Genomic DNA, 24,367 nt, shown 5'->3' with positions numbered 1-24,367 from the left:
GGTAAGAGCGACAAGCAACCTCCCAAACCACTAACAGTAATGGATAAAAATTAAAACAAAACTTCTAATGTACTCACTTTTATCTATGCTTCCATAAGAATCACTTGAAATTTGTGTTCCAATGTGTCTCAACTCTAAAAACGTGGGGAAAAAACAGTTAAAAAGGAATATTGCATGTCAAAACAGAATTTTTAAGTAAACATTAACTGAATACTCACCCTTTTCATTTTTCTGTTTAGAAAATTCATCAAGCCTTTCCTGTGAAAACAAAACACTAAGAGTGTCTGTAATGGATACGGAGTGCAGCCACTCTAGACCTCACACAAGAGGGCGACCTGACGGGCACCCCTGACTGCTGTCATTGGGTGGCCTCATCCTGACTCCGTGTGATTAGGACACACTGCATGGACGGAGGATGCTAAGGAGCCCTGAAGCTAGGAATTTAACACGTGTGTGCACTGTTGTTGTCTATTACCTGTGTCTTCTTAAATTCCTTTTCAAGTATTTTCTTTTCATTCTTCAGTTGCTTGAAGTCCTGAGTTTGCTTGACGGCAGCCTCTTTATTTTAAGAGTGCAATGAAGTAAGAGAGAAAAATAATTTACCAACTTACAACTACCATTGATGAAATACTCAAAATCTAATCTATTGAGAGTTTTTCTCATTTCTTAAAACTTGGAAACGAATTTTATAAAAAGTTACTGTTCCTTCAGTAGTGTATCAGAGTCAGGGATAAACGCAGGAAAACTTTTTGTTTAAACTATTTATAAAACCTAAGAATCCTTTCCAATCCCAGCATAAGCCAACCCAAACCCTCTAGTGAGATAAGAATTCAACACACGAGACCTTTGGAGAGGCAGAGGCCACGGTTCCCTGTGTTCTTCAACAATCAGCAACATTTAAATTTTAGAGATTCAGAACTGTGGTTTTATCTCAGAATATAGTTAATACCATTCTCGTTATTTGGGGGCAGGGCCAATCTTCTCAAGGCCTACTAAACTGTTACTCTTTCCTCAAATTCTCTTTAACACATTAATAGTCCTAATTACTAATATCTTTATTATAGATATACTTTCAACATATTTTTATAGCTCTTCTCTGGATCCTCAGCAAATTCTACATTCCAGTTTTTGGTGCTAAAGCACCAAATGGTTCATATATACGATTAAGAATCTGACCAGCATTGACTTTACCTGAGCATGTTCATACACAATTGCTATAAAATGTAAAATCTCATAAATTACCATAGTAACAATCTTTTGCTGATTCCTCTAATAAGCTTGACTGTTTCTTTATCCAATTATTATGTCATATCACTTACTAAGGAAAGATATTTTTGTCACATGGAAAATAAAGGCCACACTTTTGCTTCAAAGGAATTTTGTTCTAAAAGCTGCATACAGTCACACAGGCATTTCAGATCTCTTTAAAAACATTTCCTTCAAGACACTTATCTCCACACTAGAAAGAGAAGGCAATACTTAGAAAGAACACAGTGGTGTTGTACTTACTGACATACTGTCAATGTTTGTGCAACAACTAAATCAGAGGAAAATTGTTACCAAAATATTTATAGTTTAAGTCTAAAAAACTGGACTCGATGTAGGTGAATTAACAACTCGAAATATTTTCAGCAACTTCTATTCTGTATGCCCAACTAAACTTAAATTCTTACTTCACACTCTAAGTGAAAAATAAGCCATCCTCTGGGGCAGAGCACTATCAGCATGATGAACGAGCAAGAGTAGAGGCAGTGAGCCAGAGCAGGTGGAAGACCGCTAAAGCCCACACTGGCATGGAAGGAGGAACACGCAGCAGGCCTGGGTCTGGCAGAGCCCGTCTTATCTCTACTTGATATTATTTCCATGTCTCAATCACCCAAAGAAGAGGTAAAAAACAAAAGAAAAGATCTTGAGTTCAATTCCTGAAAGCGTTATTAGCTGCCACGTGAGGACATACCAGATCCTCACATGCCACGTCTGCACTCTGCCTACTCAGTGTAGACCAGAGCCCCTAACCAGAAGATGGAGTGAGGAGAGACCAGGGAGAAAGTTGACAATCCCCACTGTAGGGAAGCTCATGGAAATCGCTCCATGGGTATGTCCTAACTAGTTAAATACATCAAGTTTTTTGGTACTAAAAGTAGTAAGCTTTTCTACTAACCACTTATTTCATTAGGACAAAATGAGAAAGCCCCAAGAGAGTCAACTTTCAAAATTAAATCCTTTTACTGATGCTACTTTTTACAGTAAAAGTATGGGCTGCTTTTATTTTGAGTGCAACAACATTTCAAGGATTTAACACATTCCATTTCCACATTACCATCTGGTAACCTAAAAGAGTGTCACATTCAAAATTCTTCCCAGTGGTACCCTTGATGCAGTCATCCAGGGATCCACCATCAAAAACTATGACAACTCAACTATTTGATCAAGTACTACAGCAATGTACAGTTACCAATGATTTGCATAACAACCAATGACTTCTATTAGCTAGAAACAACAGTGCCAATTACCTTCCAGCTTCTTCACCTTGGCTTCTAGTTTCTTCTTCCTAATAATACAATTTTACAAATTAAAATGGTAAAAAAAAACAAATATATTTACAATGTCTGGTACATATTTTTTTTAATTACTGAGATTTATATAACAAAGAAAATGTCAGTCACAAGCATCTACCGTCAACCACTGACATTACCAGTGACTGTTCTGAAGGCAGAGTGAACCTAAGAACAGTATGCCACTTAGTGTGTAACAGTTGTAAAACGGATTACAGAAAGCTGTCTTGTTCTGCCACGCCACGTCTGGCAGTTTCCCGGAACTGCACTGGCCTCACCTATGAGCCAAGCTGGTGTGTCCAGATAGTCTCCCAGAGTCAGTCCAGTGTCTAATTAGACAATGTTCCTTTTAGGAGCACATAGGGCAGGAGTGTTCACAACACCACTTTACAGGAGGCAGTGGCTGGAGAACTTCACTTGTTTTAAGATGGATTTCTGAGTCAGAGAAGGCAGGTAACTCTGAGAAAGAGTCTGAATTACTGCCATATCACATATACACTAAACTATTGTATGTGTAGCTCTCAAGTTTTGTGAATAATGTGAACATAATATTCAACTTCAAAATAATCAACCGGATGCTTCTGAATAGCCATTTTTATTAATGCTAACAAAAACACCCATTCTATATGATACTTGTGAAAGTACTGGTACAAAGAAAGGAGTTGATAATTATGTTTTCTTACACACAGATACGCATGCATGCACATATTACAGACTTTCTAAGTTCTTCCTCCATGCAGCCCTTTAACATACAATGGCTTATTTAACCCTCCTTATAATCTTTCAAGGTAGGTATAATTTCCATTTTACAGATATGGAAACTAAGACTGAGAGACTAACTAGTTCAATATCACACAGTTAATTAAAGCCAACAAACCCAAAGACAGAAAAAAAAGAAACAGTACTGATTTAAGGATTAGCTATTTTCAAAGATGAAAACCCTATTTGCACAGTAATTTTAACACCACTTACTGAGCATCAGTCTTCAAGCATTCTTCTTTTACACGAGTATATTCCTGATGAGTATCTTGATACAACTTTAGAGAACTCTAAAGAAGAAATAGATATATATTGTCAATTTGAAAGTTATAAACCATCAGTGATAGCATAGTCTGACCATGATAAGCTAAACTATTATCATTTAACAGTATGAAACTAACCAAATGAATAAATATATTAGGCAAGAAACAAAAGTACAATTCATTGAACATTTTTGTGGATATAACCAGATCCTTTATAGCTGTCATATGATTAATAGTCTAATCAAAGCTATAAAATTTAAAATATACTAATTTTAAGGTAACTCCAAATCTTCGTAATATTGAATAGCTAATATTTTTGTCTCAACCAATTAACATTCAACAAAACCTAAAGCAGTTTTAGAGCTTAATAAATACAAGCTATCATTACTACTAGACAAAAATACAAAACAAATCATTATATTTAATGTTAACTGGGAAAAATGTGTTAATACCAATCAATATATAAACCTTGATGGCACTGGAATGGGAAAGAAACTGTTACTGAGCATTACACCATAGTATAATGTGTTTATGATAATTCTTTAATCGCCAGAGCTCAGAGAGACGGGTTTTATGACCCCTTTTTATACATGAGGGGTCAGAGGATCCACAAGCTAACTTATTCTTCCAAAGTCACAGTGAATGAGTGACTAATTAGGTTTTATCATTCAGGTCTGACTCCAATGTTCATGTTTCCTCTCAGATATGGCTGATGAGATTATTATATAATCACAGTTAGACAAAATTCAATGTCACAGTTGTTTGTTTAACTTTCACTGCACAGTTAAATACATAAGAGACTTTCTATAGAAACTGGAAAATCTATCACTGTTAAAGTATGTAAGACTTCATTCAGATAGGTGCATGGCATTACTAAAATGGCATACTTTGAAGACTGAGAGGCACAAATACTATCATGAAAAGAAATGACAGAACAGGTCGAGAAGCCAAGAATCATTCCAGCTTGGCTACGACTTGCCACATGCAAACCAGCTAACTTTGTTGGCTTGAGTTTTTTTTTTAACTGTAAAAGCCACGAATTATCTTCTAAGATTCCTGTAAAAAGTAAAACAAAATTTATATAGAAAAGCAAGTTTATAGCATTTTAAACAAAGTGTTTTACTGCAACTTGATTTTGAAACAGAGAACATGATTTCTCTATCTTTAAGTTTGAATTTTTGCATGTTATTTTATGCTTCAAGCAAGAAAAACGTGGGCAGGGCCCGTGGCTTAGCGGTTAAGTGCGCGCGCTCCACTACCGGCAGCCCAGGGTTCGGATCCCGGGTGCGCACCAACGCACCACTTCTCCAGCCATGCTGAGGCCGCGTCCCACATACAGCAACTAGAAGGATGTGCAACTATGACATACAACTATCTACTGGGGCTTTGGGGGAAAAAAGGAGGAGGATTGGCAATAGATGCTAGCTCAGAGCCGGTCTTCCTCAGCAAAAAGAGGAGGATTAGCATGGATGTTAGCTCAGAGCTGATATTCCTCACACAAAAAAAAAAAAAGCAAGAAAAACGTGAAAAAGCAATCAATGCAGGACACATAGAGCCATAAAAATTGACAGCTAGAAGGCGTCTCTACTGAATGTCTCAAAAAGCATGAGCAACTAACACAGCATTACAGAGTTAATAATTACTGTAAGGACCAAGCCATTCATCAACTACTTCAATGGCCTCTAAGTGTAGTAACACACTTAAGGAGTCTTGACTAGCATTTATTTCCTTTGTTAAGACATTTATCTTTGTTAAGATAAGTCCATTGTTAAGTCCATTTATCCCAATTTCAGTAAATAAACAGATCTTAATTTATTGAAGATAAATTTTTGTAGGAAAATTACTTTAGTTACCTTTTTCTCTTCTAACTCTGCTTTTAAAGATCCCAGTTCTTCCTGACATTTCTGCAGAGGAGAAATTTTTTGAAGCATCTGTTCCACTTGGTGATGCAGAGTACTATTCTCTCTAAAAATGGACAATGCATTAATATTAGCATAAAAAAGTATCTATAGTGAATTATTAAATATATCTACTGGTGATTTTCGATTTTATTTCTAACAAACAACAAAGGAGCAAAACAATCTCTCTTTTTAAATGCATTCTATTTATACCAACATAATCTTCATATTGCTTTTTATTTCTTTGGCATTTAATCTATTTCTAATAAAACTATATCAAAAAGCTACTTGAGAACTACAATAGATTCTCAATCTGCTGGAGAATATATTAAAGGACAATATGCCAAATACTTTGGCTCTTCCAATCTTGAACTCATCTGTTTATTCAAATTAAATGATAGGCAATTTTGTGATTTAGTTTATAACCACATTTTGCCTTCTTCTAAGTGATATATGTAATCAGAGTATGAAACATTGCTAAATTTTTACGTGTCTATTTTAGATTAAGACATACAAGATCAACAACCACATTAAATAGTCCAATTCACAGAGACAACAATAATTTGATAGCAATAAGCTTCATCTCAATGGTAACATGGTCAGTAAAAGTTACTGAAAACTCAAGTCAAACACCAGGCCGTGATTTAAGACCTTAGTAAGACATTCATTTGAACAATTTAATAGTAAGGAACATGTGAATCGTCTTTTATTATGAGCATCAACGCAACATTCCATAAAAATGGATCAGTCCTATGTGGTGCTTTATTTGAATCTGTTTAAAAATCGAGTCTGATAAATGTCTACCCCAAATCCACTACGAAAACAGTTAGCTTACCTTCTCGCAAACTGCAGCTGTAAAACTTGTTAAAGAAAACTCTGAGAATTTTATCTACTGATACTTGTCTGAAAATAAAACTCACTTTAAAACTATCTGAATAATCCGTGTTATATGTATACAGGCAAGATCATAATTCCTAGAAAACAATAATCAAAGTTCCATCCGTAACATAGTGATAAAGCTTTTTACCGAGTTATTCCTATTTACCATAACATGTACCAAAAGTCAAATATCTGCTTCTCTAAATTAAAAAGGTAATTGGTTAAATATATAAGTGATTAAATTCCAAGAATAAAGACAAAGCAATATGCAACTAACGGAAAATACCTTGAATCCGGTATATATCTGAATTCCCAAACAACCTTTCATTCCTCAAATAATAAGAGCATAATTCCAGCAAACCAGAGTTATGTACTTAACTAATACCATACATAACTATATTTAATGAGTAATGAGAGAAGAAATACAGGGCAAACATAAAATCTAGATAACCCCTCACCTTTACAATTTACACAATTTGATAACTTCATTTTCCATCTCATGGTGACAGTAAAATGTTCCAGAATAGCAAAAAATAATTCCTTTAACTTTCATCTCCTATAAATTCCTACTCATATCACAATATAGCAAATGTGTGTTTGTCACAACACATCTGTGTCCTCCTCCATTAGAACGTAAGCTTCTCAAGATTAAGGAGTACATTTTATTCATTCTAAATTACTGCAGTCTTGGGCCAGCCCCGTGGCTTAGCGGTTAAGTGCGCGCGCTCCGCTGCTGGCGGCCCGGGTTCGGATCCCGGGCGCGCACCAACGCACCGCTTCTCCCGCCATGCTGAGGCGGCGTCCCACATACAGCAACTAGAAGGATGTGCAGCTATGACATACAACTATCTACTGGGGCTTTGGGGGAAAAGAAAAATAATAATAATAAAATTAAAAAAAAAAAATATTAAAAAAATAAAAATAAATTACTGCAGTCTTTGCATAAAGGAAGAGTTCAAAAAACATCTGAGGAAATAAAATATACTCTCTGCCCTGTAGTAAGAGGAACTGATAAACAACAAAGCAGTCAGAATTACCAAAAAACATAAGGAATCAAGTTCTATAGAAACCCACATTAAACCTGCAACATTGGTACCTCAGGCTGTAGGGCAAACTGCTGCATATTGAGGTACAACAAATATACATTTTGGACAAATGCAAATGTGTTTTTTTTTTTTAAATATCAATATTTACGTGTAGCTGAAGCTCATTATCACATCACAGAATGGGAATTCAAGAATAATTTAAAATTTTATCAATTTTTAATAAATTATTTTAATAATTTGATTTAAAAAATTTTGTAGTCAAATTTTAGAAAACTAAATCAATAATCTCCCTGTTAGGTCACCTGTAATTACCTCAAAACGTTATGCCATTTCTTCCAAAAAAGCATATAATGAACACATTGCTCTCCTAATATTGGAATTAATTTCCTATTTCCCTATTTACCTAACTACAAGTAGTTGTAATAATTATTTCTACACAACATTCATAATCAAAGATACCACTTTTCCAGTAATATACATTTATAGATAAACAGACTGATAGTTTCAACAATTAAAGCACAAGAAATTTTCAACAACCTATAGTTTTGAATGTAAAAATTCAGATACTAAAAATAAATCTAAATGCTCTGCCCTGATTTTATTACTCTAATCACACAAATTAGATATGATGGTACCAACACAAAGAATTGGTGACCACGTGTAAGTTCAGGGATCCTAGAAATAACATTGAAGCAGGCCTCAAGTTACTGACAAAGTTAAATAGCAGAATCTGTCCCAATCTTGACACTGAAGCTGCACTTCAGTAAACCTCTAAAAGTATATACGTCTTTATTTTTATGGGAGAAATTTATGTTTTTATGAGAGAGATTTAATTCAGGTAAGTATTATCACACGATGCGGAAGGATCAAAATTATACACACTATTTTCACTCTGCCAAGAAAATATTTAATCAGAGGCCAACTAACTACAGGCGCTCTAAACGGTTACTGAACAAATGGTGACTATAAGCCCAAGAACTATCTGTGATTACAAAATTACACTATATTAACATATTAATGTATTAATATACAGTAATTCTCTACAAATCACAAAAATAATTAACAAATCAATTTCCCACACTCTGAATATTCCTATAGTGCCCCTCTTGCAGAAATTCCAAAATGACATTCTGATGGTATCATATTCAGCTTCACATTCCTCCTAAATCTAAAGAACATATATCACGTCCTCAGTACAAATGCAAGACCTACTCATTAAAAAGCTTATGAGACCTTAAGAAAATCAAAATCGATAACAAAAACAAAATAAAGACTTAGTCTCCTTATTTTAGAACTTATCATTAAACACATATTGAGAGTAAAACCTAGCTGTTTAGTATGCTTGTTAGAAGTACCCCCAATGGAGCCTATAAATATTGCCTTCCAAAATATAACTATGAAAAGAAATTCTCACATCTCTTTAAGAAATTATAAATAAGCAAATTCAAAAATTCAAAGGAAAAAGCCAGTAAAAGGATATCATCACATTTCTTCTGATATTCTGTTAACAAATTACTGCAACAAAGAAAAGAAGTTACTTGTTTATATCTAAAAAACATACAATGTTAAAATCATGTTTCAAAATATGCAGGGCACCCTTTCTTCCTAGGTTTCCTGTAACAAATTTATGCTTAATTAATTATATATATGCATACACACACACACACGTAAATATACCTTAAATTCCTTAAAAGCACTGTGCTGATACGAGCTTTTAATTTAAAAATTCCTTTGATTTAAGTAATATCTTAGCCTATAAAGTCATATGACTTTCACAGAATTTTTAAAAAAATCAATTAACTCTCACACCATGGCCATGAAATACTGTATCTGAGGTCCAGCCCTAAAGCTAAGAAGGCTCTGAAGACAGAAAACAGCTTTAACAGCAAAAATCACCTCCCAACCCATGAGCCTTAATTGTAAAGGCCTGTGGACCAATAAGAGAAGGTTCATGTTGCAGGCAGGGCTCACAAGAAGCTGCATTATAATCAACACCACACTGGCACCAGACTGAGAAACTCAAGTTCTCCTTTCAGCCAAAGGGGTCTACCACCACCACCTGCTCCAACTTGTTTGTCAGGTTCACAAAATTCAGCCCAAACACATGAACACATACTCACTCTGTATTAATAATTTTTTGCTTCAAGGTAATTAATGCTTCGACATATTCATTTAAATTCTGAAAGAAAAAAAAGCTACAGTCAGCTACTTGTTTTTATAACATATAATTAAACAATTTTTCCTGTAACTCATTATAAAATACAAACCTATTGTTTAATATATTACATAAACACAGAAGTGTGTACATCTATTATTTACAGTGTATAAACACACAGACATACTCTGTGAGCCCGTGCTCTCTCCCCCTGAATGTCTTTCTCTGTCTGAATGCTGGTGCCCCTTTAATAGCAAAGGATCTGAAGAGACGCTTTGACTGTGTGTGCTTAGTCACAGGGAGGGCTCAATAAAAAGTCACTAGTTTAGTTCACTGATTACTGTTAATCATCAGTCTACACTGTACTCTGCATTGTTTCTGATAGGATTTAAGATAACCCAAAAAGACACATAAATTATAAAAAATAGCAAAAAATAAAAAAAATACCACGGGAAGGACAAAAAGGAATATTAAAATGAGGTGGAGATTAAGTGAAAAGTTCATTTTATAAGGATCTATATTACTCAACTTTAGGGACCAACTACAAATTTGGCTCTAAATTATTGCTATCAACTTGAGAGGGAAAACAACATTAGTTACACTGTTCACAATGTCCCTAAGATTTAAAACACGCAGATTTTTTTTCTTTTAAATGACTTCGCCTTTAATGTCTCCTTTTATCCTTGGTAAACACTTCAGAAATAAGAACTTATTTTTAAACATAACCACAATAGCCTTTTCACACCCAAGTAATAATTCAATAACATCCAGACTGTGCTCAATTTTCACTGATTATCCCCAAAATGTCTTTTTCTAGATAATACAAATGATTTTGAAAATTACAGTAACATTTTCCTTTATGGTAACATGTGCATTTCCTTTGCAGTCATACGTGTAACATATTTGTTAAAATAAAATTTTTACACATTAAAATATATAAATAGTATCGGTTCTCTTGTCATCTCACCACCTATCAAAAATCACTCTGACTTTCTGTGTATATCCTTTCAGAACTGTTACTGCATATGTAAAATATATTTGGATGTACTCAGTTCAACCAATTTTTCACTGAAGGACATTTGGGCCCCTTTCAGTCTTTGCTAACAGCAGGCAATGAATGTCCTTGCCTGTTCCTCCGTGAGACACTTTTATTTTTCCTTAGGATAAAGTCCAAATAGGATCTCTGCATTAGTGATAGTCTGTGAGCTCTGATAATCTTAGAGCCATATTTCTTTCTCATTTACATTTCTTTATGAGTGATATCAAAAAATTTTTTTCTCTCTTCTAGCCATTCATAGTTTTTCTTTTATTAATAGACTCAGTATTGTTTGCTTATTGGTGTGGGTGCACTTTCCTTATGGGCTGCAATATTTGAGAGATAGTAACCTCCCATCACATGTTATAAATATATACATGTATATGTTTGCCAACTGATCATTAAAATATAACCACATAGCATACAGAAGTTTTAAATATTCAGTTAAATCTGTCACTTTTTAGAAATTTTAGTTTCCTGATATATTTAGAAGGCTCTCTTCCACCTAAAATGCTAAAATAAAAGGATTCTTCTACATGTTATTCTAGCACTTTTATGCCTTTACTTTGTGTATTTATATCTTTAACTACTCTGAAATTTATTATTGTATATAGTGGAGACTCCAAACATTGTAAATCAAAAGAACAATGAAGGGACTATTCAATAGCATTAGTGTATTTGGCTTTCCACATTAAAAAAAATCTTTCATTAAATACAAAATAAAATCTACAGAGCAACAGATTTCTGAGCAGAAGATAACGCATCTGCTTTTACTCCTTCCCTAAAACTACAGTCAAGAGATTTTTTTTCCCCCAAAGGCAAAACCCACAAGTATGAGAACAGGACAAAAGACAAATAGACACTAGAAAGCAGATTCAGGGCACTGATTTACAGACCCAAGAGAGCCAGCAGTGGAGAAAAGTGAGAAAAAACTCAATTCACACTGCAAAACTTCAACAAACTTGGGGATCAGTGACTCCCGGTTCCTCTGAGAGACAGGAGAACAGGGATGGCGCCAAAATGAGAACTGGTTGCAAGCTTTCTGATAAGCATTTAATCCTCCAATTCCCCCCTCTCTGCCATGCCTCCAGGAAATTGCTCCTCCCCCATCCAGCAGAAGGAGGTTTGCTTTTTGAAGAAGTCTCTGCCTGGGACACTGTGAACACTTGGGGCAGGGGGACTGAACCAAAAACAGAGGGACCAGGTACACCAATTCACAGTGACTGGAGACTGGCCGCCTCCTTCTCTCCATTAAGCTCCCAGACAGTGGCAGCCAATCCTTTTGGCCTCCAGGCAGGAGACTAGAAGCACTTTCTCTGAGGAAATCTGACTAGCCTAGAGATAAGATCTAAAGGTACTGACAGGACATATTCTTCCATCAATAAATGGTCCACCCAGACCTACTGCAATGAAGCTCAGGGTCCAGAAGCCCCAAACACTCAGCATTTCCAGCCAGCATATCAGTTTCTGCTCTTAATATGAACAAACGATCAACAATTTCCAAACATCAGAGAAAAATTCATCACATGAAAGAGACCAAAACAAAACAAGCCAAAGCAACCGGTAATAAACAAAAACTGACAAAACTTCAAAAATATTAATATAATCTTATATAAATGATGTTATATTCATGAAATAAGAACAAGAAGCCATATCTAAAAATATTTAGAGCTCTTAGGAATTTTTAAAGAAAGCTCTTAAAAATTAAAAACATAAACGCCCACTAGGATGGCTAAAATCAAAATGACAGACAATAACAAGTGATGGTGAGGATGCAGAGAAATTGGAACCCTCAAACATTGCTGGTGGAATATGAAATGGTGCAGCTGCTGTGGAAAATTGTTTGGCAGTTCCTCAAAATGTTAAACAGAGTTAACCATATGATCCAGCAACTCCACTCCTACGTATATACCCAAGAGAACTGAAAACATATGTCCATGCCAAACTTATACACTCTTATTTATAGCAGCATTATTCACACTAGCCAAAAAATGGAAATACTAAACGTATATCAACTGATGAATGGATAAACAAAATGTCACACAGCCATACACCATGATTATTTGGCAATGAAAAGGAATGAATGATACATGCTACACCATGGACAAACCTTGAAAACATTACACTAAGTGAAAGAAGCCAGTCACAAAAGGCTACATGCTGTATGATTCTATTCATATGAACTGTCCATTATAGGCAAACCCAGAGACAGAAAGTAGATCAGTGGCTGCCAGGGCTTAGGGGGTGGGAGGTGGGGGTGGGAGGAAAAACAGGGAATCACTGCTAATGCTTAAAGGGTTTCTTGGTGGGAGCGCAAGGAACGTTTTACAATCACATAGTGGTTAATGGTTGCATAACTGTGAATATACTAAAAACCACTGAACTGTACACATTAAAAAGATGAATTTTATGGTATGTGAATTATATCTCAATAAAACTGTTATAACTAAATTAAAAACAGGAAAGCAAAATGAAAGACTCAAAAGATTAGATAGTAAAGTTGAAAAAAACTCCCCCCAAACAAAGCAAAACACAGAGATGGGAACGAATCAAGAAAGAAACAGAGAGTTAGTGCCCGAGGTCCCACACGCCCAACAGCAAGTTCCAGAGAGAATAATGGAAGATGCAGAGATAATCAAAGAAATACTGATATTCAAGGGAAAAAAACCCAGAACTGAAGCTAGAAGTTTCCAAATTGAAAGGGTCCAATATGTGGAATACAAATAGGATCCAAACCATGAAACATCAGCACAAAATTTCAGACCATCAGAGACACCGCAAAGATCCTATAAGAATCCTGAGAGAAAAATAAAACGAAAAAAGCCATCAGAATGGCTTCAGACTTCAACAATCTAGAGACCTAGAAATCCAGCCTTCAAAAGAGATCTAGAAAGCAAGCCTTCAAAATTTAAGGAAAATGAATTCCAAGGTCCAATTTTGCACAAGATACCAATCGTGACAGTAAAATAGACATTTTCAAATCTACGAAGTCTCCACAAGCTTACTTCCCAGACATCCTTGCTCAGGGAGGTTCTGAAGGATGTGAACATGCTCCACCCAAATCACGGAGTAAACTGAGAGAGGACAATGTGGGACACAGAACAGAGGAAAAGGGCGTCTAGGAAGGCAGCTGTGTGCCAGATGACAGCAGGTCTGAAGGCTCAGGAGGGAATTTTTCCCTTAAGAAAACCACAGAATATCTGGTGGAATGAAAACGTTAAGAGGATATTTCTACCTAACTGGCAGAGAACTGCAAGTGAATGTAGGTTTTCATCATGCATTTAAATTATGACTTTCTTAAACAGAAGTCTCTTCCTCTTTTCTTCCCATTCTCTTTGGAGTTCTTTGCTAGTCCTCATCTTCCCCACTCTGCTTCCAGATGCCATTATGTAACGTCAACTACTATGCCAGAGACATTCCAGAAACCTCAGGCTCTAAAGTCACACACAGCTGGATGCAAATTCCTGTTCCACCACTTTCTGGCTGAGTGACCTTGGGCAAATTTACTTAACCTCCCTGCCTCAGTACCATTTCCAATTTCATAGATAAGGAGGAACTGGGAGGTCACATAACTGGCTTGCTAAATAGGATGAGCCTATTAAAGTGTGTTAACCCAGTTCCTGGCATATAGTAAGCACTCATTAACATTTTCAAGATGAGTAAGTTGGATTAAGGATGTAATCATTAATCAAGGGAAACAAGAAAACACACAGGAAAGGAAAAGTAATCGTAATTTACTCCAGAGTTTAGCTCTGAATAACATAATAATGTAATAATGTCAACTCTGAATACTGACCGAACCGAAATCATAACTACAACGAGATGGGGGGGTGGGGGGTGGGCAATGAGGCTCAGGTGTAATAGGGTACAGGGCAAAAAGACCCCAATCTTCACCTTCCAAAGTCAGAAATCGAACGATATGACTAAAACTGGAAAACTAGAAGTAGAAATACAAGTCTATTATCCCATGACATGCAAGTTCATTACGAAACACAAACAATTAAAAGTGGTGTCTCTTGGGAAGGGGGATACAAGGGGGTGGGGGCTGCTGGCTGTCTTAACAAATTCTGTATATCTAGCTGTCTCTCTAATCTATGTTCATGTAACTCTAATAAAAATAAAAATTTAAAATCACAAAACATACCATTACACAGGGGAAAAAAAAAGACTAAGTGAAGGCGACTTCTTGGTTTCCTACAGCACTCTACTCCGTGACTAATTTTTTTTCTAAGGCCTGGTTATGTGGCAGCTCAAATATGGTCAGATGCTGCAGTACCCTAATAAAACATTCTTCTTGGGGCCGGCCAGGTGGCACAATGGTTAAGTTCATGCGCTCCACTTCAGTGGCCTGGGGTTTGTGGGTTCAGATCCAGGATGTGGCCCTACGCACCGCTTATCAAGCCATGCTGTGGCAGGCATCCCATGTATAAAAAATAAAGGAAGATGGGCATAGATGTTAGCTCAGGGCCCATCTTCCTCAGGAAAAAGAGGAGGATTGGCAAGGGAGGTTAGCTCAGGGCTAATCTTCCTCACACACACACACACACACACACACACACACACACACACACAAAACACATTCTTTTGTTTTCCTCCAATCTTAGTCAAATGTCACTTATGCTGGTTGCAACCAAGGTCTCTAATGAGTCTCAGAACTGTGACCGTTCAGCAGGCTATGTCTAGGTGGAGGGCACTCAGGGCCCCTGACCCATCTTCGCTTACATGGGCATGCACTGTGGGCTACTACTGTCTAGCCTCTAGGGAAGGAAGGAGCTCCCGGGTGTTCTTCCTCTCCAGGAAAGGTCAGGTGGTGCAGTTTCTTTGATTATCGCTTTTCTCCAGAAGTCCTGCTCTCTTCTTCTGGAACTTCTATTACATCTATTGAAAAGCTTAGATTTACTCCCAATTCTCTCTTCTAACTACCATCCTCTGCTTTTCTCCGCCCTCTGGTCGGTTCCTCAAGCTCTACTTGACACTATTTCACCTGTTCACTAATACTGTCCCCAGCACAGCCCATTCTCTTACTCAGACTTTCTGTTCCCATTTACTCCTTTTCTATAGCACATTTTTAATTTTACCCACACAATATCCTCCTAAATGTCACTGTGAACATCTAGCACTTGAGAAAAAGAAAAGAAATCCACTCTGTGCTTCCTATCCTCCCCTTCCTTCTTGCGGAAGTGGAATCAACACAGCGGCTGAGCACGCAGGGTGAGCTAGGAGGGGGTGGCAGAGAGCAAGCCAGCAGGCCTGAGGCTGACAGAGGTGGACAGAGGAGATGGCCAGTGTAGTTAGGAAAATAGTAATACTAAACAAATAAGTAAAACGTATAGATACACAGCAAATAAGTAAACATAAAGATGCTAATTGGATAGGTAAATTGCCTGTTATCGACCTCAATGCTACTAACATTGCGGGCTGGAAGATTCTGTTGGGGCTGTCCTGTGCACTGTGGACGTTTGGGAGCATTCCTGGCCTCTACTCACTAGCTGGCCAGAGCACTCCCCCCTGCAAGGTATGTGTGCAGAAAAGAGTTAATATAGCATACCTGTGACTGCAGTCCTTAGAAAGGCCTGCTTGCAAGACAGGCCCTTAGCTGGCATCTGGGAACTTGGATTTCTGGAGGGTTCCCACCATTCCCCAAACTGCTAAGAGTGGTTCCCTGTGCCTAAACTGTGCAATGTGTTAATGCTGAAACTTGCCCTCCTTCTGGGATTCTGGAACCCTGGTAATTGCCAGGCAGGGGGTGCCCACATAACCGCCCCCAACAGAATCTTTGGGCCCCGGTGTCTAATGAGCGTCCCTGGTAGACAACACTTCACAGGTGTGTCACAAGGCACTGCTGCAGGAATTCAGCGAGTTGAGTCACTCTCACCGGTTTCTTCCGATTTCACCCCACGCGCCCTGCTCTTCACTGATTTTGCTGTGCATCCTTTCACTGTAATAAACCACACCTGAGAGCAGGACTATATGCTGAGTCCTCGTAGCAAATCATTGAACCTGGGTGTGGTCCTGGGGATCCCTAACAGTATAACCACCAAAAATGTCTCCAGACCTTGCCCAACATTCTCCAGAGAATACATGGCTCTACTCTTTAAACTTTCATGAGCATGAAAGACAGGGAAAGACTAAATAAAGGAGGCTGAAGAGATATGACAATGATATACAACACATATTCCTGACAGGACCTTGAACCACAACGCAAACAGCTATTCCTGGGCCAGTAAGCAAAATCTATATGGGTCCACGGATTGGTCGGAACTGCCGTACCAATATTAATATCCTGATTTAGACGGCTGTGGGCTGATTATGTTGAAAGTGTTTGGATTTCAGGGAAGCACACCCTGGAGTGTGAAGGGGAGAGAAACTGTGTGTGGACACCAATGATGAAGCAAAGGCAGAAACATCTTAACAAATCGTGAATGGGGTGAAGAGAATACCAGAATTCTTTGCACTGTTCTGGCGACTTTCTTGCAAGTTCTAAATTATTTCAAAATAAATTATTTTTAAAAATCACACTAATCACATTAATTGCTTTGCTGGGGGTGATGTGGCTAATTGTTCGGCTTGAATCCTCTCTGATAAGCCACATTTCCTCATCCTGTTTGCTAACTTTTTATTAACTGCTCTTATTTAAAAATTAAAATCTTGGGGCTGGCCCGGTGGCACAAGCAGGTAGGTGCGCGCACTCCGGTGCGGCAGCGTGGGGTTCGCCAGTTCGGATCCCTGGCGCACACCAACGCACTGCTTGGCAAGCCATGCTGTGGCGGCATCCCATATAGGGTGGAGGAGGATGGGCACAGATGTTGGCCCAGGGCCAGTCTTCCTCAGCAAAAAAAAGAGGAGGACTGGCAGATGTTAGCACAGGGCTGATCTCCTCACAAAAAAAAAAAAAAAAAATTAAAATCTACACTGATCTCTGTCCGAGCTGAGTGTGCTTCCTGTTAGCTAGGACCCCCATGTGCTTTCCTCTGGCACAGTGTGCAGTGGAACCAGGCAGGAAGGTGGGACTGCCCACCCCTCTCCAACTATGCTCCCTGCACACTCATCCACCAACACCAGCTGAGTGGCTCTGATTCCTGGGAAGGCAGATCCCAGGCTCTCTAGCCGCATTCTTAGCTGCCCTTACCTTTCACTTTGTGCTTGATCTATCACAAACTATTTGCTCCCCTCCACCTCTTTGCACACGACGTCCCCTCTGTCCACAACACTCTTCCTCCATCTCTTCCCTCTTATTTAGCTACAAATCATCCTTCAGACCTCAATTTAGATTCACTTCTTCTACGAAGACTTCAGTTGCCCCCTTAGATGCTCCCAGGGTACTGTGTACGTCCCCCAAGAAGGTATTTTTCACCTCATACTTATCCTGTGATTGTTTTCTCACTCATCTGTACCCTCAACTAGAACATGAACTCCATGCCTCCTCTGCTCATGACTGTATTCCAAAACGTACCATGGCAGCACAGACACAGTCATGCTCAATAGTTTGCTAAATGAATGAATTACAATTTTATGAGCATTCCTTGTAATATAACCATTTACAGATCAATATGTCTAAGGGAAAATATGTTTCAAGTTCCAAATAATGAAGTTCAAACCACTGGCAATTATCAATGGGAGTCTAGCACAAGTTTATGTAAATAATAAGCTCAAATCTGCTCCCAGGAGAGCCAAATACCCCATCTGTTCTGAATCTATTCTAGTTACATGAGCTAAACAGTATAACCATGTGCCTCAAACGCTCACCTGGATTTCCAAGAGAGTTAAATTATTTTGCTCTGCAGTGAATGAAACTGGTAAAAAAAAAAAAAAAAAAAAACGGGGGGCCTCTCCTTCACCAGAATAAAGCAACTTATGCCAGCCTGACCTAAAACCACTCAACTTAAGACTTCTTTAATTGTACATAATACCACCACAGTAAGGATCCACACTGGTTTATGACTACCCAAGTTCGGCAATCCATATGAACACTGGGCTAGAGACAAGCGATAAACCGTTATAATCAATGAGGGTGAGAAAACAGAGATAAGCTAATGTGTGAGACTACAAAACAAAGGGTACATAAACTGTGGTCAATCTGTACACTTCTGAATCATGCAATCATCTCAGCACAGGCACTGTATCTCTTCATCCACTACAGAAAGGAGGGCAGGGAGGGGGAAGACATGAAGGAAGATTTCCAGTGCCAGCACACACTGTTCAATTCAGGACAGAGACAGGCTCCCTTTATGGTTCAGAATGAAGTCACAGCGCCGACGTGTGTGCCTCCTGTAGGGAAGGCGCCTGTAACATGCTTGTCAATTTTCTGCAAGATCCAGAAGTTTCAGTGTGTTAAAACTACACAGCAGCATATCTTCCCTCTGTACAGACCCTCTTTTGTTTCTCTCTCGCACAAGTTAACGGAAGGACAGAACCTGCTAAGGAACTATGTAACACACGCAGAAAGGTCTTGCCTAAGGGTGGTCATTGATCCACTACCTGACAAACGCCACAGCCTGTTCTCAACTCACACTCTTTCCAAGCTTGATTCCTACACACTCCCTGCTGAACTCTCTAACTCTCTCTGTTTCTCCTTTTCCCACAGTTCCATGTTCGCCTTCCTCATCAGCCAGCTACTTTTTCTTCACTGACTCCTCACGATGGCATGCAGCCCCATGAATTGCCACAAAGGTCTTCCAAATTTCTCCTAACTGACAGAACATACTCCTCCATTCTCCTGTCCCCCTCCCCCACAAACAAAACTCTCACAATGAACTTAGCACTCGTATAACCTGGCCTCTTTCCTATTTTCTTGGAAGTATATTAAGGTACCTTGGAGGCATGGTGCTCCACAAACAACAAATGTCAAAACAGGTGAAAACCCCCAGTTCTGAGGTCATTCCAAAACTTCAGTCCCATATTTCCAGCATCTTTTCTGTCTTGGTTTTGCTTTCTGCTACCTCTACCACAGTTATCATAGTCACTCAGGTTTTAAATCTCTCATTTTCTATTTCCCTGACTGGAGATATGTCCACTCTTTGCACAGTTTCTCCTACCTAGAACCTTTTTCTTCTCTATTCCCATTCCCAGGAAACCTCAATTAATCCAGGCTTTTATGATCACTAGTATGCATTAGTAAAATAACTGACCATAGCTGGCTGCACGTCCTCCAATCCACCCTGCACCACCACCTATTACTGTTACTACAAGCACGGCTCTTCCGTGGTCACTATGCAAAACCCTTCGCTGCCCCATAATGCTGACAGAAATAAGCACAAAACTTTAAAGTGGTTACCATTCAAGGTCCTCTATAATCTGCCATGAACCTATTTTTCCAGCCTTATTTTGCAATATTAAAGACTTGTTTCTTAGACTCTACTCACAACTAAACACCCTCTTCCCCTATAAAGGTATTCCAGGCAATGGAACACCCAAATGCAATGGAGCGTCTGGATCTAAGGAAGAGGTCTGCAAACTAAGGCCCTGGGCCTGTTTCTGTAAATTAAGTTCCCATGGAACACAACCACACCCATTACTTTAGTATTGTCTGTGGCTGCTTGTACACTAGAATGGCAGAGTTGAGTAGCTGGGAAAAAGACCACAGCACCTAAATTTTTATGATCTTCCCCTTACAGAAAAAGTCTGCAGACCCCTGGATTTAGAGATTTAACAGGATTACTCCTCTTGCTGTTTTGAAAACCAACAGTGGAACACGGCAAGGGTGGAAGGAGGGAGACTCATTAGGGGGCTCCTGCAATCGTCTCTAGGCCCAGGTTACAGCGGGTCACACAGGGTGGAAGCACTGGGGATGGTGAGACGTGCATGGATAACACAAGTGGAGCCAATAGAATCAGAGCATGGATTGGATGCAGGTTGTGAGAGAGAGAAACTAAGCAAGACATCTAGTTTCTAGCCTAAGCAACTAGAAGGATACAGTTGCTACTTCTAACTTCTTTAAGATGGGGACTACTATGTGTAGACCAGATTTTTGAAAGATCAGATCCACAACTGAAAACCATAATTCACACCAGTTGTTCTTCTGCACAAAAGCATCCAATGACTCACTATTCTTTCAAAGTACAAACCAAAATCCTTACAATGATCTATAAGGGTCCACACAATCAGGTCCTCCTCTGACGTCATCAGATTCCCTGTTATAGGCTGTTTATACACCTTCCAAAACTCATATGCTGAATCTAATCCCCAATGTGATGGTGTTTGCAGAGGGGTCTTTGGGAGGTGATCAGGTCATGAGGGGCAGAGTCTTCATGAATGAAATTGGTGCCCTTCTAAAAGAGATCCAGAGAGCTCTCTTCTCCCTTCTGCCATGGGAGGACATAGCAAGAAGACAACAATGAACCAAGAATCAAGCCATCACCAGACACCAAATCTGCCACTGCCTTGATCTTGGACTTCCCAGCCACCAGAACTGTGAGAAATACATTTCTGGTGCTTATAAGCCCCTCAGTTTATGGTACTTTGTTTAGCAGCCTGGAGCAGACTAAGACATCAACATTCACGCCACCCCAAGCCACAATGGCCTCCTTGCTCTTCCCAAGCACTCTAAGCAGAGTACCTACGTCAGGCCTCCACACCTGATCCTTCCACAGGCTGGGAGGCTTTTCTCTCAATGTATCTATAGAGCTTATTCTCTCACCCCCTCGGCTCAAATATAACCTTCTCTGTGACGCCTTCCCAGGACTCCCTATTTAAACTCCACCAGCCATTGGCCCCTTCCTCACCCATTTGCCCCCACCCTCACTTCTCTGCTTAATTTATCTCCAATGTTTTTATTACCTTTTCACGTGACCTGTTTAATTTGTCTCCTCCCCCGACCTCCTAGAATGGAAGCTCCAAAAGATCAAGGATATTTCTCTTTTTTCCCCACGGTTGTAACGGTACTGCCTAAAACACAGCAGATGATCAATAAATATTTGTTGAAAGGATGAACTAGCCTAAAGAATAAATATAACCTATTAAAGATTGAAGAGAATTTCACTTATGTTCCTGGGGTTTTGAGGGAAAAAAATAAAAGCACATTATAAATGCTAAAACAATGCAGCTCAACTCAGACAACGATTTTACTATAAGTTCTCCTTCTACTCCAGAGTGCCAGCATAAGACTCCCTTTTCTCTCTTCCCTGATCTCAACACTTAAAAAGAAAAAAGCTTCTTCTGACGGCCTATATGGCCTACATTCCTTTGCTTTCTGGTCTCATTTCCTCAGCTCCTCTCCCCTCTGCACTATGCTCATACCAACCAGACCTTGTTCTGCTCCTCAGACATCTTGCTCCTTCTCACCTCAGGAACCTTTCCACCTGTTAACCCCTCTATCTAGAAATCTCCTCCCACACCTCTTCCAGCCTGCTCCTTCTCATCATGCGGATCTCCCAACTTCACCCCCTCAAAAATGCCCTGGCTGGAGACAAGACCACCATTCCAACTCCTCTTTTATTTTCTTCCTAACACTTAGAACATTCTAAAGTCTTATTTGTAGACATATATATTACGAGAGCAGATTTTATCTATATTGTTCACCACTATGTCCCTCGTGCCTAGAACACTAGATAGACTATGTGATAATTACATCTAGTAGGCAAGGTGGTGGAGAGTTCCTCTTTACCATTAAAGACTGATATTTGGGCCCAGCCCTGTAGCTTAGCAGTTAAGTGCACAGGCTTCGCTACTGGTCAGCCTGGGGTTCGGATCCTGGGTGCCCACGGACTCACTGCTTCTCTAGCCATGCGGAGGCTGCATCCCACATACTGCAACTAGAATGATGTGCAACTATGATATACAGCTATCTGCTGGGGCTTTGGGGAAAAAAAGGAAGAGGATTGGCAATAGATGTTAGCTCATAACGGGAAAAAGAGGAGGATTGGCGGGGATGTTAGCTCGGGACTGATCTTCCTGGGGGGGCGGGGGGGAGACACTGATATTTATAAGTTAGACTCCCAACATCAAACAACTAGGAGGCCCTGGCTGCAAAGAGTACTTGGGAGTACTTCCACTACTGCACAAGACCGGGCGCCAGACAGCAGTAACTCCTTGTCTTTCACTGTAGACAACACTCCACGCTGCTGTTAAAAATTTCTAGGATCTGCATGCCTTTAATTGATGAATGGCCCTTCCAGCCAACCCACAAGTCGCATAAGATCCTGCCTCCAGGGATGAACTATTTAAGGATGCACCAGAACAATCAGAAACCTTGTCCTCAAAGAAGTAATTACCCTCAGCATTTCGCCCATCCCTCACCAACCTAAAAGTCAGCCCTGGGGAGCCCTGAGGCTGAGTCAGGGAAGGAGGGATCCCTGCAGAACTCGCTCACCCCACCCCTACCACCGCCGCATCCCAGTAAATGAATCTGGGTTCCAAGCCTAAATAAAGCAAAGGAAACCGTTCCCAAAACAACCGCAGGGGAAAACGGGGCAAGAAGGGAAGGAGGGGGAGCTTCGGCAGGGGAGCGGGAGCAGCGCGCGGAGCGCGGCCGCACCCTGCATCCCCGAGCCCCGGGAGGCCGGCCGAGCCACTCCGCGCCCTCGGGCCCGGGCACGCGCCGCACCTGCTGCAGGGAGGCGCAGCCCTGGCACCGGGAGAGGTCCGCCGCCGTCCCGGGCGCTGCCGAGTGGGTCTCGCCCGGCATCATGGTGCCGCCGCCGGGCCCGCTGGGCCCGCACGCCTCAGGGACCGGCGGCCTCGGCCCTGTCCTGCCTCTGCTGACGCCGCCGGGGCCGCCGCCTGCCAGGCCGCTTCCCGCCGAGTCCGGGCGGGTCCATCCGTGCACAGAAGTCCCCGTGGAGCTGCCGAAGGCTCTCGGAGCCAGAGCCGCCTCGGGCACCAGAGAGAAGCACTACCCGGCGCGGCCCCCGAGCGCGACGCAGCCCAGCCAGGCCCCCACCCCGCCCTGTCTCGCCCCGCCCCTCGCCGCGGTGCGGAGCTGTCTGAGGCGTTGCCTGATCAAAATGGGGAGAGGAACCTCTCCGCTGCGGCGGGGGAGCCGCCCACTAGGAAATATAAGGAAGAATGAGGCATCAGAGGTGCACTCCTTCCAGTGTTTAGCGGTTACTCTTTTATTGCCGGCTTTCTGCCTGATAGACTTTCCATAGACACCTAAAACCTTCAACGAAGGGCAGGTGACCCGCGATGACGTCACTACGGGCGCCTCCTGGACTGAAAGGACCCTGTACAGGGACTGGTAAGTGCGGGATTACGACCAGGGGGAACGTGGTCGTCCGAGTCCGTCCGGTCAGCGGACGAGAAGAGTGCTGCCGTTCCCGACGTACCGCGCGGCGAGTGGACACCGAGCGGTTGCTGCGGCCGCGCCTGGTGTATTTCAGCGCCTCGTCGTGGCCTCCGGCGCTGGTGGCCGGGCCTTCCTCCGGGCACGTCTTTCCTCCTGGCGGCTCCCGCCGCTTGCTGTCGTCCCCTTGTCGTTCTACCCCGCGCTCCCGGCTCTCGTCCCCAGACCCATCCCCGCGGCGCCCCAGGAGCCGTGGCTGTGAGCCCCGCCACCCACTGCGTGCAAAGCGCCCCGCCTGGCCGAATCCTCAGCCACCCGCCGCCGCCCACGGTCAACAGCCAGACTCTACCGAGTCCATTATAATACCTCTTGGGAAGGAAAACAAGAAAAATCCTCTCTCTGGCTGCCATTACTGGATAAATTCAGGCCCTGATCCTCCGCTTAAACCGAAGTGTTTCGCCGTATCCACCGCCACCAGAATCATCTTTTTAATAATCACAGCTGGTTGCCATCAGTACCTTACTCAGAAACCTCCTGTGGCTTCCCGACGTCTGGTT

The 24,367-nt window shown here is 40.8% G+C and overlaps 1 protein-coding gene across 5 annotated transcripts in view; it reads right to left on the bottom strand.

Annotated features, from left to right (window-relative positions):
• The window catches only part of ICE1 (interactor of little elongation complex ELL subunit 1), a 61,594-nt gene extending 38,160 nt beyond the window's left edge, over positions 1-23,434 (bottom strand). For 2 of the 5 annotated variants that reach the window (XM_004440047.3, XM_087443100.1), the window contains exons 1-10: positions 23,133-23,429; positions 9,521-9,579; positions 8,881-8,915; positions 6,311-6,329; positions 5,431-5,542; positions 3,528-3,604; positions 2,514-2,551; positions 476-558; positions 219-258; positions 78-134 (exon numbers count right to left, since the gene is read on the bottom strand). In XM_004440047.3, the coding sequence (XP_004440104.1) occupies positions 78-134; positions 219-258; positions 476-558; positions 2,514-2,551; positions 3,528-3,604; positions 5,431-5,542; positions 6,311-6,329; positions 8,881-8,915; positions 9,521-9,579; positions 23,133-23,216 (604 nt within the window). In that variant the 5' untranslated portion in view covers positions 23,217-23,429. Of the gene's footprint in view, positions 1-76; positions 135-218; positions 259-475; positions 559-2,513; positions 2,552-3,527; positions 3,605-5,430; positions 5,543-6,310; positions 6,330-8,880; positions 8,916-9,520; positions 9,580-21,367; positions 21,476-23,132 lie in introns of those variants that run through there. The other 3 variants (XM_087443101.1, XM_014795022.2, XM_087443103.1) reach the window with 3 other exon arrangements.
• Between the last annotated feature and the right edge of the window lie 933 nt (positions 23,435-24,367).

The sequence above is a fragment of the Ceratotherium simum genome, chromosome 18 (assembly GCF_057802395.1).
Source record: "Ceratotherium simum simum isolate JZ-2026a chromosome 18, ASM5780239v1, whole genome shotgun sequence".
Lineage (NCBI taxonomy): Eukaryota > Metazoa > Chordata > Mammalia > Perissodactyla > Rhinocerotidae > Ceratotherium > Ceratotherium simum.
Note: the sequence above shows the minus strand (reverse complement) of the source record. Positions and strands in the feature narration are given on the sequence as shown.